This window comes from Myotis lucifugus, unplaced genomic scaffold, assembly GCF_000147115.1.
Source record: "Myotis lucifugus unplaced genomic scaffold, Myoluc2.0 scaffold_246, whole genome shotgun sequence".
In the NCBI taxonomy this organism is placed as follows: domain Eukaryota; kingdom Metazoa; phylum Chordata; class Mammalia; order Chiroptera; family Vespertilionidae; genus Myotis; species Myotis lucifugus.
Genome location: NW_005871294.1, coordinates 90010 through 104616, shown reverse-complemented (window position 1 = coordinate 104616; position 14607 = coordinate 90010). Strand labels below are relative to the sequence as shown.

The 14607-nt window shown below is 46.0% G+C and overlaps 1 protein-coding gene across 6 annotated transcripts in view; it reads left to right on the top strand.

Annotated features, from left to right (window-relative positions):
• Positions 1-14607, top strand: part of UNC13B (unc-13 homolog B) — a 142219-nt gene that overhangs the window by 124353 nt on the left and 3259 nt on the right. For 3 of the 6 annotated variants that reach the window (XM_023762459.1, XM_023762458.1, XM_023762460.1), the window contains 16 exons: positions 641-791; positions 3408-3476; positions 4872-4961; positions 5290-5418; positions 6881-7008; positions 7617-7702; positions 8933-9059; positions 9308-9404; positions 9628-9771; positions 10084-10161; positions 10674-10751; positions 10993-11081; positions 11324-11476; positions 11587-11875; positions 12151-12231; positions 13156-13303. In XM_023762459.1, coding sequence (XP_023618227.1) covers positions 641-791; positions 3408-3476; positions 4872-4961; positions 5290-5418; positions 6881-7008; positions 7617-7702; positions 8933-9059; positions 9308-9404; positions 9628-9771; positions 10084-10161; positions 10674-10751; positions 10993-11081; positions 11324-11476; positions 11587-11875; positions 12151-12231; positions 13156-13303 — 1937 coding nt within the window. The remainder of the gene's footprint in view (positions 1-640; positions 792-3407; positions 3477-4871; positions 4962-5289; positions 5419-6880; positions 7009-7616; positions 7703-8932; positions 9060-9307; positions 9405-9627; positions 9772-10083; positions 10162-10673; positions 10752-10992; positions 11082-11323; positions 11477-11586; positions 11876-12150; positions 12232-13155; positions 13304-14607) is intronic. The other 3 variants (XM_006098711.3, XM_006098712.3, XM_014464319.2) reach the window with 2 other exon arrangements.

Here is a 14607-nt window from a genome sequence, read left to right as displayed (position 1 = left end):
GAACCATTCTGATATAGGTGACTTTTCCTGTATGTTTCTATGGTGTTTCTGCATAGCACACCTTGAATTATTGACTTACTTTCTAATACTTTCTCTGCCTGGCTATCTCATCTTTGTGGGATTTTAAAATCTTTACCCCAGGATATGTTTATTTTGATCTTTTTTTAGAGAGAGGAAGAGAGAGAGGAGAGAGAGAGAGAGAGAGAGAGAGGAAGGAAGGAAGGAAGGAAGGAAGGAAGGAAGGAAGGAAGGAAGGAAGGGAGGGAGGGAGGGAGGGAGGAAGGAAGGGAGGAAAAGAAAAAGGAAGAAAAAAGGGAGAGAGAGAAACATGGATTGCTTGCTTCCTGTATGAGCCCTGACTGGGAATCAAACCCACAACCTTTTGGTGTATGGAATGACACTCCAACCATATGAGCCATCCGGCCAGGGCTGGGCTATTACATCTTTGGATTCTAGTACTTAGTACAGGGCCTGGCACATGGTTGGCATTTATTGAATGTGTATTTGAATAAATAAGCTATGAAGATCCTTTTATATCAAGGTGATTGGAAGCTTTATACACATCAGTGAGATCTTTTAATTACTTGTCTTCCCCTGAAAGCCCAGAAGAGTCTTTGAGGCTGAGGGTGTTGTTTTTCAGGCACTTTGCATGTTTGTCATCCAAGTACATGTGTCCCGGTGTGCCAGCAGTGATGAGCACCTTACTCGCCAACATCAATGCCTACTATGCCCACACAACTGCCTCCACCAATGTGTCTGCATCTGATCGCTTTGCAGCCTCCAACTTTGGGGTGAGTATGATATAAAACATATCTACCCATTTGTTATCAATTAATAAAGTTTGATTTTTCATGGTCAATACTGTAGAGTTGGTTGATGAGCCTAAAATTCAGATAGATGCCACATAGATAGGTGAATTTGTTTCCTTATGAATATGCAGACGATGCTGATAGACTATTCTTATTTCATTATGGATATGTTGACTTACTAATAGACTCTCCTCAGACACAGATAAATGAGAGAAAAAGAGCATCACTATGGTTTGGGGGGCACACCTGGGCTCAGGTAGAACCTCTCTAGGCCAAGAGTGTGGCTGAATCATCATGTTCGTTAGTCCTACAGGTCCACAAATGGATCTTTCTTAATATTACTCAGTCTCTCTCTGACAGATTCATACCACTTAAATTCATATGAGACTATTGCCTAAGCAAGAATATCAGTGTATACTCAGCCTATCACTTTTCTAGTGTCTGGACTGTTTTTTTCTATTCAGGGCGTGCCCTTTCCTATGTTAAGGTACTTGAGAAGTTGAATCTTTACTCAGAATGTCACCTGACATAACTTCAATATAAACTAGATGAAATATCTTTGACCCACCCCAAAAATGACCTCTTTAGGCATAAAATCACTGATACCCCCAAATCCACTAGGTCTGTTTATGGACCTAACAACTTTTTCTTGTTATTAAAGAGAGTCTTTCTATAGATGAATTAATATCATTGATTAAGCCTTTGTTTCATTCTGTTATATCCCATTATATATTGACTTAATATTCAAAGATATTTATATATATAAAAGGCTAATATGCTAAGTGTCCCTCCGACCGGTCGCTATGATGCACACTGACCACCAGGGGGCAGACGCTCAACATAGGAGCTGCTGTGACATGCACTAGCCATTTACAAAGAAACAGCACCGTGGACCTGGCATTGACAAAGCAACACTGGGCTTCCCCCAAGTGGGACACAGGCCCCGCCACCACCCCAGAGAGACAGCCCACCAAATTGCAGCCAATGCTGCTAAGACCCCATGTCACCAAATGCAGCCCATAGCCCAGCTCAGCCCAAAACAGTGGCTGTGGGTGCCGGGTAATGACATCACATAGCAACGCCCGGCTTCCTCTCCCTAGCGACTAGCCTCCTTGGAGATTCTTCAGCCCAGGAACACGTCTTGCTTTATAGCCAGGTGCAAACATTTTACACTTTAACCAAATGCCTGTGAAGCGTTTTCCCATGCCTCATCTCATTTGATCCTCACAGAAGTCCTGGAGTAGGTAGATAGGAGACTCGGTAGAATCCCGTTTTCTTTTCGTTAGCCGGAAAACAGAGATTTAGAAAGTTTAGAAACTTGACCTGGCTGAAAAGAAGTAAGAAATGGTGGATCTTGGAAATGACTTCAGTTTTTCTCACTGCACAGAATATAGTCAAACACTGCTGCAGTTAAATGTTTTACCCTTTGTTCTCCCTGCGTGATCTACAATAATACTCTGCTTCATGTTGATATTTACTGCTGTGTTACTGACAATTACCTGAAAGAGAAGTTGAGGTACTTCACTGGGCTGGAAAAAGTTTAGCTAAATCAGAAAGCAGGTCTAATTAAGCAAGTTTATCTATTTATATAAAGCTTTCACTGGTGCCAATCGCATGTGTGTGTTTCGATCTGTCATTGTCCATTGTGAATTTGTTTGACACTTCTATTACTAGTATAGAGAAAGGGCGAATAGCAATATTAAAATACTTCTTCTAATTAATTTCTTTTCAATGTGCATGAATTTGTGCACTGGGCCTCTAATCCTATATAATAAAGAGCTAATATGCTAATTAGACCAGCGGTACAACCTTCTGGAATGACCTTCAGGAACGACCAGTGGGCAGCAGGTGGGGCCGAGATCGATTGCCCCGTAGAGGGTGGCGTCACCTGGGGCTGCAAGGGCCAAGTCCCTTGCACGAATTTCGTGCATCAGGCCTCTAATATAATATAATCAATATATGCATTCTAGAAGTGCTATGCCACACAGCGTATAGACATGTGATTCCACATTTAATTATACCTTTCCTATAAAAATCAACTATTAAATTAGTATATGTTATATAAACTGAGGGAAATGATGTAGATGTGGTTTAAAGAGAAAGCCACTCAAGACTACCTGATCACCTTCCAAATACATCACTCTTTCTCCCTCCCATTGTTACTGCTGGGTTGTGACTAACTCGTCTGAGCTACCCCAAGATAAGTCAGGAGACCACAGACTAAGGAACAAGTTGGAGAATGTTTGGAGTTTCCCTTTATTTGACTAAGAGGAGTTAGAGTTTCAAAGGGATGGAGGTGCACTCTCTGGTCATCTCCTATTGACTCCTGTACAGAAAGAGCAGTTTTCCCTCCCAGGGACTGCCTCTCCCCTTGCCAGTGTGAAAAGATTGCCCAGTTTGAGACAGAGCTGCTAAGACATGGAGCAGAGACCACCAATTGTATTTCTCCCTTACATGTTGTTATTCTCCTCATGAGGAGAGATGGATGTGATGTGTCCCCAACCAGTGTCTCCTCCTCACCCAGAGGTGGTTCAGTTTCTTTCTAGTGTTAGGAGCTCAGAAGCAGATTATTTCTCTTTATTTGTTTCCCACGGTCAGAAAGAGAGATTTGTGAAACTACTGGACCAGCTCCACAACTCCCTGAGAATTGACCTCTCTACATACAGGGTGAGTAAAGACATGGCTGTGGGGCTGGGTAAGAGATAATATTAGCTCAGTCTAGAGAGACTGTACGCCATTCTTGGCTATAAAGATTGAAGGCAAGGAAAATTGGTCTGCGTCATCACACCCACGTGCATGGCCAATGCCACTGACACCTGTGGTTCTGCAAACTCCAAGGAGCATGCAGTGTGTAATAGTAGTAGGTGTGGCTGCTTTTTAAAGACAGTGGCTTTCTAACCCCACTCACTTAACTCTACCAAATTGTCTGATGATATTCCATTAGGGAGTCTCCTGAGGATAATCTCTTCCAGAAATGCCCCTTTAAAAATTAGATAATTATGTTTCCTTCCTGCATTATTCCATATTCTCCTCACTTTTCAGAGGAGGTGTGAGAATCCAGCTAAGGGTAGAGAGAGAGCAGCTTGGCTTGGGCAAGTAATTTGTAGCAGAAGTCATCTCATCCCTAGGATGGAGGGAGGAAATAGATATAGTAGGAGGGTGGGTACCTGGAATGGGCAGGACAGGGAAAGGGGCAGTTTTTCAATTCTTCCTAAGTTAAATCTTCTTAGAATGGATTCATTACTTGCTTTAAAGTGCTGTGAATTTCCAGGACAGGCAATATATCCACATTAAAAAGTAAGTATAAAAATAACCTCAAAGTAAAAAAAATAAATGAGGTTTTAATGATCTGTACTTCTAGTGCCCTCCATTTGCACGAATAATGGAGAGTTGACTGTATATCTTATACTTGGCATATAAGTAGTTATAGGAAGGTTTAAATAAGTGGTTTTTAATATGGGGAGTGGCTCAACATCTCCCTTCAGCTGTCATTGGCAACTTCTTCCTAAAACTCATGTCAAAGGGGATGAAGTGAAGCACGGCTGGAACGTCCTAAGGAACTCACTCCAAAAGCAGTTCTGCTCAGAGCTCTGCCATCTGCTGGCTGCAGAACAGAGGAATAGCTGGAGCCCGTTGTACAAGAAGTACAGGTCTTGGTCTGGAGTGTGGCTACACTTATATTCCAGGATATACAGTTAGAGTGTAACTTTTGAAGAACTCACTGTTTGGGTGTAAGAATCTTCACCCAAGAAAAGTGTGTGTATGTAAGTGTTTGTGTGTGTGTGTGTGTGTGTGTGTGTGTGTGTGTTCATTTGTGCAAATGCACACACATTGCATGGGAAGTAGGGTTGGGGGGAGGAAGCATTGCTTTCTGGGCTGGGATTATTAGCCCTTGCTTTTGGCAAAGGCCTGTCTATCTCAGTATTACAGCTTTTTTGTCCATCTCAACTAGAAAAAATTCCAGTGGGTAGCAGTTAGGGAAGTTTTTTATTTCATTACTTCTGGAAGGGAAGGCTTTCATATTTCTCTATTCCTTTCTTGCATTTGCTTGATTTACAACAGAATAATTTCCCTGCTGGGAGTCCTGAGCGTCTTCAAGACTTAAAGTCCACAGTGGATTTGCTGACCAGCATCACTTTCTTCAGGATGAAGGTAAGAGATGAATTGGTCTGGGGACCTGGCCACAGGGATATGGAAAATAAGAATAATTTGGCACAGTGTGAGGCTACAGGAATCATCTCCTCTAAGCCCACATTTCCATACATTTGTTCCCTGGGTTACTTTGATGAACACAATGGATCAATAAGGATGGGCTTGGCAGTTCTCCCCATCAGATATCTTGGCAATTTAAATTCAGGGCAAGGTCCAGGAACCCATGGAGGGATGAAGGAATCTGGACTAGTTTAGAGGTAGTTCTAGGAGAAGATCCCCACCCAGGTGAGCACAACCCTGGGCACATATTCCTTTTCTTAATTGGCAGGTGCAAGAACTGCAGAGCCCTCCAAGAGCCAGCCAGGTGGTAAAGGATTGTGTGAAGGCCTGTTTGAACTCCACATATGAGTATATCTTCAACAACTGCCATGACTTGTACAGCCACCAGTATCAGCTGGTAAGAGGTTCAGGATCAGGTGGGACCAGCTGTCAGTGGCTCTTGGAGCCTCAGCTTTCCTTTGCTGTGGTCATGGTAGAAGGGAGTTCAGGACAAAGTCCCAATGTTCTTGAGGGTGAGTGAGTTTTGTAGGATTTGAACCATCTAGACCAGCGGTTCTCAACCTGTGGTCGCAACCCCTTTTGCGGTCGAACGACCCTTTCACAGGGGTCGCCTAAGACCATCCTGCATATCAGATATTTACATTACCATTCATAACAGTAGCAACATTACAGTTATGAAGTAGCAACGAAAATAATTTTATGGTTGGGTCACAACATGAGGAACTGTATTTAAAGGGCCAGAAGGTTGAGAACCACTGATCTAGACCATGTGAGACATTTGTGGATGGACAGGGACCAGGTGTGACATAACTGAGTTGAACAACAGTGGGAACAGTAAGTTTTAGTTTAAGAAAATGAGTAAAATTTGAGCAGTTTCAGAGGGTAAATTTGCAGTCCATCCCAGAGTCATTTTTTCTCCCCCAAGATTAATTTTATTCTGACTCATGGATCCTTCTATGTTTCAGTCTCCTTCCTTTAAGATCTATAGCTGTCTCTCTGAGCTACTGGCTAATAGAAATTTAACTTTTCCTTTGACCACTTCTCTCTGCACTGCATGGTCTTCTGAGATATATTGGTCAGCTGAATATCACAGCTGGACATGTCCTCTGAAAGGCTGCCCTATTTCGCCTATTTTATGCTGGCATCCTAACTTAGTGCCTGGTGACTTTGTATATTTTTCTTGACCTCTTCAATAGTATTTTTTTTTCTCATTTCGAGTTAATTTTTGTGAGAGGTATAAGATAGGGATCCAATTTCATTCTTTTGCATGTGAATATCCAGTTTTCCCAACACCGTTTATTAAGGAGACTATCTTTTCCCCATTGGGTATTCTTGGCTTCCCAAGGCCTTTTCTTATTCAGCTAGGCAAGTAGCTTCCTAGATGCAGTTCTTCCTCATAAGGACATTCCAGGGGTTAAGGGAAGTCCTAACCCATTGGCGGTTAGGCCAACCTGCATGCTAGGTCTGTTCAGTAGCTCCTGCAAAACTTGAAGTAGCTTCTCGGAGCTGAGATGTGCATATATGTGGTGGGGGTGGGGGCTGGGTTTCAGAGGAGGGCTGCTAGTGTGGGTCACATGCAACTAGACCTACTTAGTGAGACTGGAGGGGCTGCTTACTTTGGTCAAGGAGTCACCATACCCATAGCTTCTGAGGAAGTGGGGACAGGGATCAACTCTTTGTGTCCAAGGACCTCCCAGTAGTCACCTCTGACATATCAGGGGCAGTCCTGTGGAAGACAGACTCTAGAAAGGGTACTTGATTCTAGAGGAAGAAGCTTGGAGAGGGGAAAGAAAGGAAGATTAGAGGCACTCTTTACATTCTACTCTGACTCTGTCTGTAACTCTCTCTTCTGGAACAAGAAGCAGGAACTACCTGCTGAAGAACAAGGGCCTAGCATTCGGAACCTGGATTTCTGGCCCAAACTTATCACACTCATCGTGTCAATCATAGAGGAAGATAAGAATTCCTACACACTTGTTCTGAACCAGTGAGTATCACCCTACTCGGCCCTGTCTGGTTGGTGGTTGGTTTGTCCATCTGTCTAACAGCCTCTTTCTTTCCTATCTCTGTATGTTTGCAGTGCCACCTCTTCTTCCTGTCCGTCCGTCTGTCCCTCTGTCCCTTGTATCTGTCTGGGTAGCTGTTTCTGGAGACAGGTGTGGAAACATAATGGGGGGCCCTGCCCAGACTGCACCAGCCTCCCTGGAGTGAGAGTCCTCTGGGAATAGGAGTCCCAGGGGATCCAGAGACCATGTGTGTATGTGTGGGCCACCTCATAGCCCACCTCTTACCCTTCCTCCTCCAGCTTATTTAGCTTGGGCCTACTTTCCAGCCCAAACCTTCCAGCCCAAACCTTCTCCTCCTTGCCTTTTGGGCATCCTTTCCCTGGGCCCATTTTGCCTGAGGGAATTCTCTGCCCCCACTTGTCCTAGTACTGACCCCGAACCCCCTTTTTCCAGAGTGAGTCTACCCCTGTTTCCTAGGCTTCTCCTCTCTTCAATATGACCTCTGAGAACTGGGCACATTAGCCTTGGAATCAATAAAATCAAATAGTTCTTGCTTTGTTTTCTGATTGAAGCTTCTTCCATCATCCAGGTTTCCTCAGGAGCTGAATGTGGGAAAAGTCAGCGCAGAAGTGATGTGGCAACTTTTTGCCCAAGACATGAAATATGCACTGGAGGGTAAGGGTGTGCCCAAGGCAGTGGGCTGCAGGCCCCTTGTCCAAGCACCTGGTTTGCTTTCTCTTTCCTCTCCCAGCAACTACAAGTTCAGGGTGAATGTCACAGTGAGAAATAGAGGGTTCAGGCATAGTGAGTGATAGGCCTCAGGAGGTCTTGGGTAGACAAAGCTTTAGCCAAATGAATAATGTAAATGGCTATAGGTTCATTCCTTCAGCTTGAGAACAAGTGCCTGCCTAAGACTTTCCCAGCCCAGGAATCAGCTCCTCCCATCTGGGTGTTCACAAGTGGCTCACTTCCTGGAGAAGAGTCTTAGGAAATTTATCTTACAGTGTTAACGAATCATAGACCCTTAAATACATAAATAGGATTCTTTTCTCACACTGGGGGCTGCCTGGCCTGGCTTTCCTTGAAAGCTCTTCTATAAAGGGGGTAGATGACGAGAACCTGTGATTACGGCCAGTGTTCCAGACTCTGGGCAAGCTATGAGTGCTCTTTGTCCTAGATTTCCCAGAAGGCTTTGGAGATTCAGCTGGAAATTATGGACCCTTTCAAGTCCAAAATGAGCATCTCATTTTCTGTAACATGATGAGCCTCTTATCTGGCTGTGTATCCATGGTTTCCAAACTGACTATTCTTATTTGCAAACTTCTTTGAGAGTTCATTTTTCAGGGTCTCAGCTATGCTCTTGGACCCTTCGGTTTATATCAAGATTCTGTTGCACCATGGCTGCTCAATGCAGTTTCTGTTAGCTTGGGTCCACTTTGGTTTTCCCTGTCTCTGTGTATTGTCAGTGACCTATTCATGTCATGTACAACTGCTCATCTCTGCATTTTTTTTTTAATCCTCACCTGAGGATATTTTTCCATTGATTTTTTGTTTTTGTTTTTTTAGAGAAAGTGGAAGAGAGAGGGAAAGACAGAGAGAAATATCGATGTGAGAGAAACACATTAATTGGTTGCCTCCTGCATGCACCCTGACCAGGGCCCGAGCTGGGGAGGAGCCTGCAACCAAGGTACATGCCCTTGACTGGAATCGAACCCAGAACCCTTTGGTCCACAGGCCGACACTTTATCCAGTGAGCCAGGCTCTTAGAGAACAGAGCACTCCTGGTAGGGGGAACATGGCTATGAGGAGGTGGTTGGGAGGAGCTGCCTAACTGGATCAGCTGCCTTGAGAAAACTCAAGGCCTCTACTGCCAGGACCTGACCCAGCTTTCTTCCCTGTCACTAGAGCATGAGAAAGACCGGCTGTGTAAGAGTGCTGACTACATGAACCTACACTTCAAGGTGAAGTGGCTCCACAATGAATATGTGCGGGATCTGCCTGCCCTCCAGGGGCAGGTACCTGAGTACCCAGCGTGAGTCATCAAGTGGGCACTATGGAGGGAAGGGAAGAGGGACCTCTGGCTTAGCGTAGGGGTGGGGCCAGTATCCTCAATTTGGTTCAGTAAGCCAGTCTTGAGACCTGTTCTGGGCACTGCTATAGAAAGAGAAAAGTGTCAAACCATGTCCTACTTTCCAGAAGATCCCAGTCTGGGGGAGCTGTCAGGCATATGGCATATGCCAACAACTAGCTCCAGGCCCCAATTATCTTTCCTGGCTGCAGGTGGTTTGAGCAGTTTGTCCTACAATGGCTGGATGAGAATGAGGATGTATCCCTGGAATTCCTACATGGGGCCCTGGAACGAGATAAGAAGGATGGGGTAAGTCAGGGGCTTGGGCTACACAGGCTTGAGGCCAGCAATTAGCTGTCAGCAAATGTTCCTGGGCTTTAGATAGATTGGGGCTATTCTTGCCCTGAGGAGTCCATAAGGAGGGTGGTTGAGGGCCACTGAGCCACCCCTACTGGGAAGAGCCCTTTTGAACCCTATGAACTTGGAGAAAGTAGACGCTGAAGATGCTGACCCTGTATGTGGCCTTCCTTAGTTCCAGCAGACATCAGAGCACGCACTCTTTTCCTGCTCTGTGGTGGACGTCTTCACACAGCTCAACCAGAGCTTTGAGATCATCCGAAAGCTGGAATGCCCAGACCCCAACATCCTTGCCCACTACATGAGGAGATTTACTAAGGTGACCATGACCCTCCCTTCCCCCTCCCCTTACTACCACCACTCACAGCCTAGTCACAGGCCTGAGCTCAGCCCTTCTTTGTGGTGGCCTTGAGGTGAAACCTGGGTTACCCCATTATCCTTTGTTTGTGACTAGGGTGAATAGATGGGTTTGTCTCAGTGCTGTTCTGGGGTTGAGAGGGGGCTTTGTCCTTTCTGTGAGATTCTACTTTACCTCTATGTTGTATTGTTCTAGGATGAGAGGTGTGACCTCTCAGGCAAGATCCTTGTGGGGAGAGCTAAGGTTTCCTTCTTTCCTTTTTTCTTTTCTCAGACCATCAGGAAGGTGCTGATGCAGTATGCAGACATCTTATCAAAGAACTTCCCAGCTTACTGCACAAAAGAGAAAATGGTGAGGATCCGGCCCTGGGACCCTTGAAGAAGGGAATGGAAGCCATTTGAATCCTTCCTTTTGAAGCTATTCTTAGAGCTGAGGGTGGAGTGATGCTCCTGACTTCTGATTCCCAGCAGGGCTTCGCTTGATATTGTGCCACAGAATAAGAACTTGACTAGGAGTTCATCTGAGCTTCCATTTGGTTCTTTAGCCTCTACTAAGCTAGACTTTTGCTTAGTCTCTTTTTTAATAGTGTAAAAAAAAAAGTTGAGCTAGTCAAAGTGTTTTAAAGGATAACACCATGAACACCTGGGGCCCACCACCCAGCTTCAAAACAGAAACATTTGCTCTAGTCTTCATTCATAGAGAATTGTCTGAATTGGTTCCAGATCTCTTAGGGAGAGACACATGTAAAACCTGTTGTAATTTCCCTGTGGCTTTCGGAGTAGTGTGAGAAAGGGAGGAACCCTAGGCTGATGGGTCCTGTGCTAAACGAAGCCAAGACTTAGCAGCTCCATCTGTCCCCAAAGCCCTGCATCCTGATGAACAACATGCAGCAACTGAGGGTCCAGCTGGAGAAAATGTTTGAGGCCATGGGAGGCAAGGAGGTAGGTCTTAGGGGTTAGGGTTGCTGTACTTTCCCTTTGTTCTTTAGCTTTTTGACCACAGAACTCTACACTTTCTTGACTGGGTGTAGGCCAGGAGTTTAGCTTGGGGTCTGGGCTGGCTTGGGCTGAGAGATTGGAGTAGGCATTGGGGTAAAGGCCCAAGGAGGGAGGAGTCGGGACACAGGATGGGAGACAAGGGTAATTGAACCAGCTTAGCCAAGCCCACCTCCTGTGGATATAGTTGGATTCTGAAGCTGCCGACAGTCTGAAGGAGCTGCAGGTGAAACTGAATACAGTTCTGGATGAGCTCAGCGTGGTGTTTGGAAACAGGTCAGTGGCCCCAAAACACATAGTCCTCAGAGCCAGATGTGGTTCCTGATGAATCTCAAAGCTCCTGCCCCACACCCATCCATCCAGCTGCAGGTGTGTGGATCTTCTGTCTCGTCCTATTGGCTCTCCCTGTTGGAAGCTGTACCACGAGTGTTCTGGAGTAGGATCGAATAGCTGGTGCTACTCCAGGGCCAATGTGTGTGTTTGGGAAGGAGAGGGTTGCACTATGGGCACATGTGTAGTTTCCAGGTGCGGATTGATGAGTGCATTAAACAAATGGCCGACATCCTGAGCCAGGTGCGGGGCCCAGGGAATGCATCCCCCAACGCCAGGGCCTCAGTGGCTCAGGATGCAGATAGCGTGCTCCGACCTCTCATGGACTTCCTGGATGGCAAGTGAGTACAGTACTCAGGACTGTCCTCTGGGACAAGCAAGGCAGAGGAGCCTCTTGGGGAGGGGGGTTCTCATTCGCCCACCCAGCCTTACCTGTTGCCTGGGCCTGCAGCCTCACCCTCTTTGCCACTGTGTGTGAGAAGACGGTCCTGAAGCGTGTGCTGAAGGAGCTCTGGCGGGTGGTATTGAACACAATGGAAAGGATGATTGTTCTGCCCCCACTCACTGACCACACGGTAAGGACACTTCCCTTCAACTTCCTTCTGCTGTCTCCCTTGCCTTGCTCCACGCTTCCTGCTCGAGTTTGGAGTCTTCTGCTTTTGACTGATTCCCTCTCTGCCCAGGGCACTCAGCTGATCTTCACTGCTGCCAAGGAGCTGAGCCATCTCTCCAAACTCAAGGTACTCTAGATCAGCAGTCGCCAACCCGGTGGTCCGCGGACCACTGGTGGTCCGTGAGGTCCAAAGGGTTGGCGACCGCTGCTCTAGATACGTGGAGTCCTTCTGAGGCTGGTGGGGGGAGGGGATTGCCTGGAAGGAAGGAAGGAAATTTAAGCATTGGAGACTGAAGAGGAGGGAAAGGAGAGTGCCATGTAGCTGTGGGTTGGCAGGTAAGGGCAAGATTTTCATGACAGCCCAAAGGTGACCTGATGCTGTTGCTTTCTCTGTGGTTCCAGGACCACATGGTGCGAGAGGAAACACGGAGTCTCACTCCAAAGCAGTGTGCTGTCCTTGACCTCGCCCTGGACACCATCAAGGTGGAGACCTCCCCTGCCTCCAGACAGTCTTACTACCACACCCTCTTGGCCCTGGCATTGCACTCTGCCAGACTAGGTGTCCCTCAGGCTCCTGTCACCCACATCAGAAGAGAGTGGTTTTTATGTCTGTTTCCTTCTCTGCTATGTCTGTATTCCTACTTGGGAGCAACCAAAAAGGCACCTCCTGTGTGGTCTAGAGTGACTCACCATGGACCTAGAATACTTACTTATTCCTGGGTTCTGAATTGCACACATTCAGTTTACTTAGCTCTTCATTGCCATTCCTGAATATTTTCCACTGGGAATTAATCTTCCAGATCCTAATACCCCAGATCTGGCTAACATTCCCCTCTTTCACTTTCATATAAAGTCATTTGGGTTTTCAAAGGATTTTTTTTCTACTACCCACTTATTTATTCAATGAGACATGTACCAGACACTGTACTGTGAGTGATACGGAAAGAATCAATGTGGTTCCTAGCCTCAAGGTGGTTATAATGGTTATAAGGCAGGTATAGGAGAACTGGGATTCAGGGCACTTGGGAGAGGTAGGTCATAGGTATAAAGTTCTCTAAGAATTCAGAGGGGATAAAAGAGCACTTCTGTCTACTCTCTGCCTGAAATGCTTCTATCTCATATCTTTGCTGTCCAGATAGATCCGTCCTTCAAAACCAAAATCTAGTAACATGGCCATCCCTGCCCCGCCACCCCCGCCCCCCCGCCTCCTACCAGAGACCCAAATAATACTCTTCCCCTGGGAGATGTGACTCCTGATCTTGTTGTTTACTGAGTGACTTATTGTTCTCACCATCCTCTTCCGACATCTTCGTTGAACCTCAGGTGTCATTTCTCTGAGGACAGTGTTGGGGAACTGCCTCTCTGTAAGCGCATGAGGCAGTAGCAAGTACTCTTTTTGCTTTTCAGCAATACTTTCATGCAGGAGGCAATGGGCTGAAGAAAACCTTCCTGGAGAAGAGCCCAGATCTGCAGTCCCTACGCTATGCACTATCTCTGTACACACAGACCACAGATACACTCATCAAAACCTTTGTGCGTTCACAGACTGCCCAGGGTAAGACTAAGGGCTTTGGGTCACTGCCTCCCTTTCCTGATCTTTCTCTGCCCCTATGGAGTTAGTGTCCTCTAGCTCTTAGATCTCTCTAACAGGTACTTCTTCATAGATCCCTTCAAACTCAGACCCCAGGATTTCTTGAAGAACCCTAATACTTATCCCCACCTCATACTCAGGACCAGACAGGAGAATCACAGGGACCTGGAAAATGTGCCTGAGATTTTTTTTCCTAGACATTGCCTGTCCAGTGCATGTTTATGGAGCTCAAGTGGTATATCTTGTTTGGTAGGGAAAAATCTGTGAGCAAGCCTAGCGAACGAGTGATTGAGACACTCACTCATGAGGACTCATTGCTTTGGGAACCTTTGTTGGAAGTTGTCCTGGGCATAGAAAGCAAAAGACTTTCCAGATTCTCCAGCATGGACAACAAGAAGAGAGGCAGCCATAGGAGAGTTGAAGAAAGGGTGCAGATCACATACATAGCTGAGCTCCAGCCTCATGGGTGATGCTAATGCACAGGGGACCCAGGCAGCTGGTTTTCTCCTAGTGACATCCAGTCCTCAGAACCCCTCCCTGCCTCCAGTCAGGCCTATCCATAACAAAACACCTCTGCATAAACATGGCTAAATTCTGACCTTGACCTTGGAGAAGGGCCCTCCCAGGAAGGACCTTCAGGTGCATTTATTATTGTTTGTTCCAGGGAAACCTGGGCATGCTTCCTGGGGCAGTGAAGCTGGTGGAGGAGGGATTGGGAAGGCTTGGGCCTTACTGAGCTGTGGATCTGGAGTATAAAGCTGACCTGAAGGGGAAGAGGAGTCTAAGCAGTTAGACTGGACTTGATGGAAGGTGAAAAGATACACAAGACCTGCAGTACTACATTTTTCACATCTGTTCTTATTTCAAGTCTAGGGTGGGAAGAAGAGGAAGCAAAAGAAGTTATGAACCTTGCTTAAGGGGACAAAGAAAACCTTTACAGAGCTGAGTACATGTAAAGATCCCTAACATTAGGGAGGATCTGAGTTAATCCAGAAAGGCTTTTAAAACAAAACAAAACAAAACAAAACAAAACACAAAACAACTTTGAGCTTTAAGCTAAATATAAAGATGAGCAGAAGCTGGAATAGACAGATATGAGGTAAGAGTAGGAGTGAGGACTGCAGGGAGGATCTGAGTTTATATGTATATTTTTCTACCCATTGCTTTATTTACTTAAGAGCCTAGGAAATAAGAGCTTACAGCCTTTCTTTTTCATGCCCCACTGGGCTTAGAAACCTTCACTCTCTTATGATTTGATTGATCTTTGA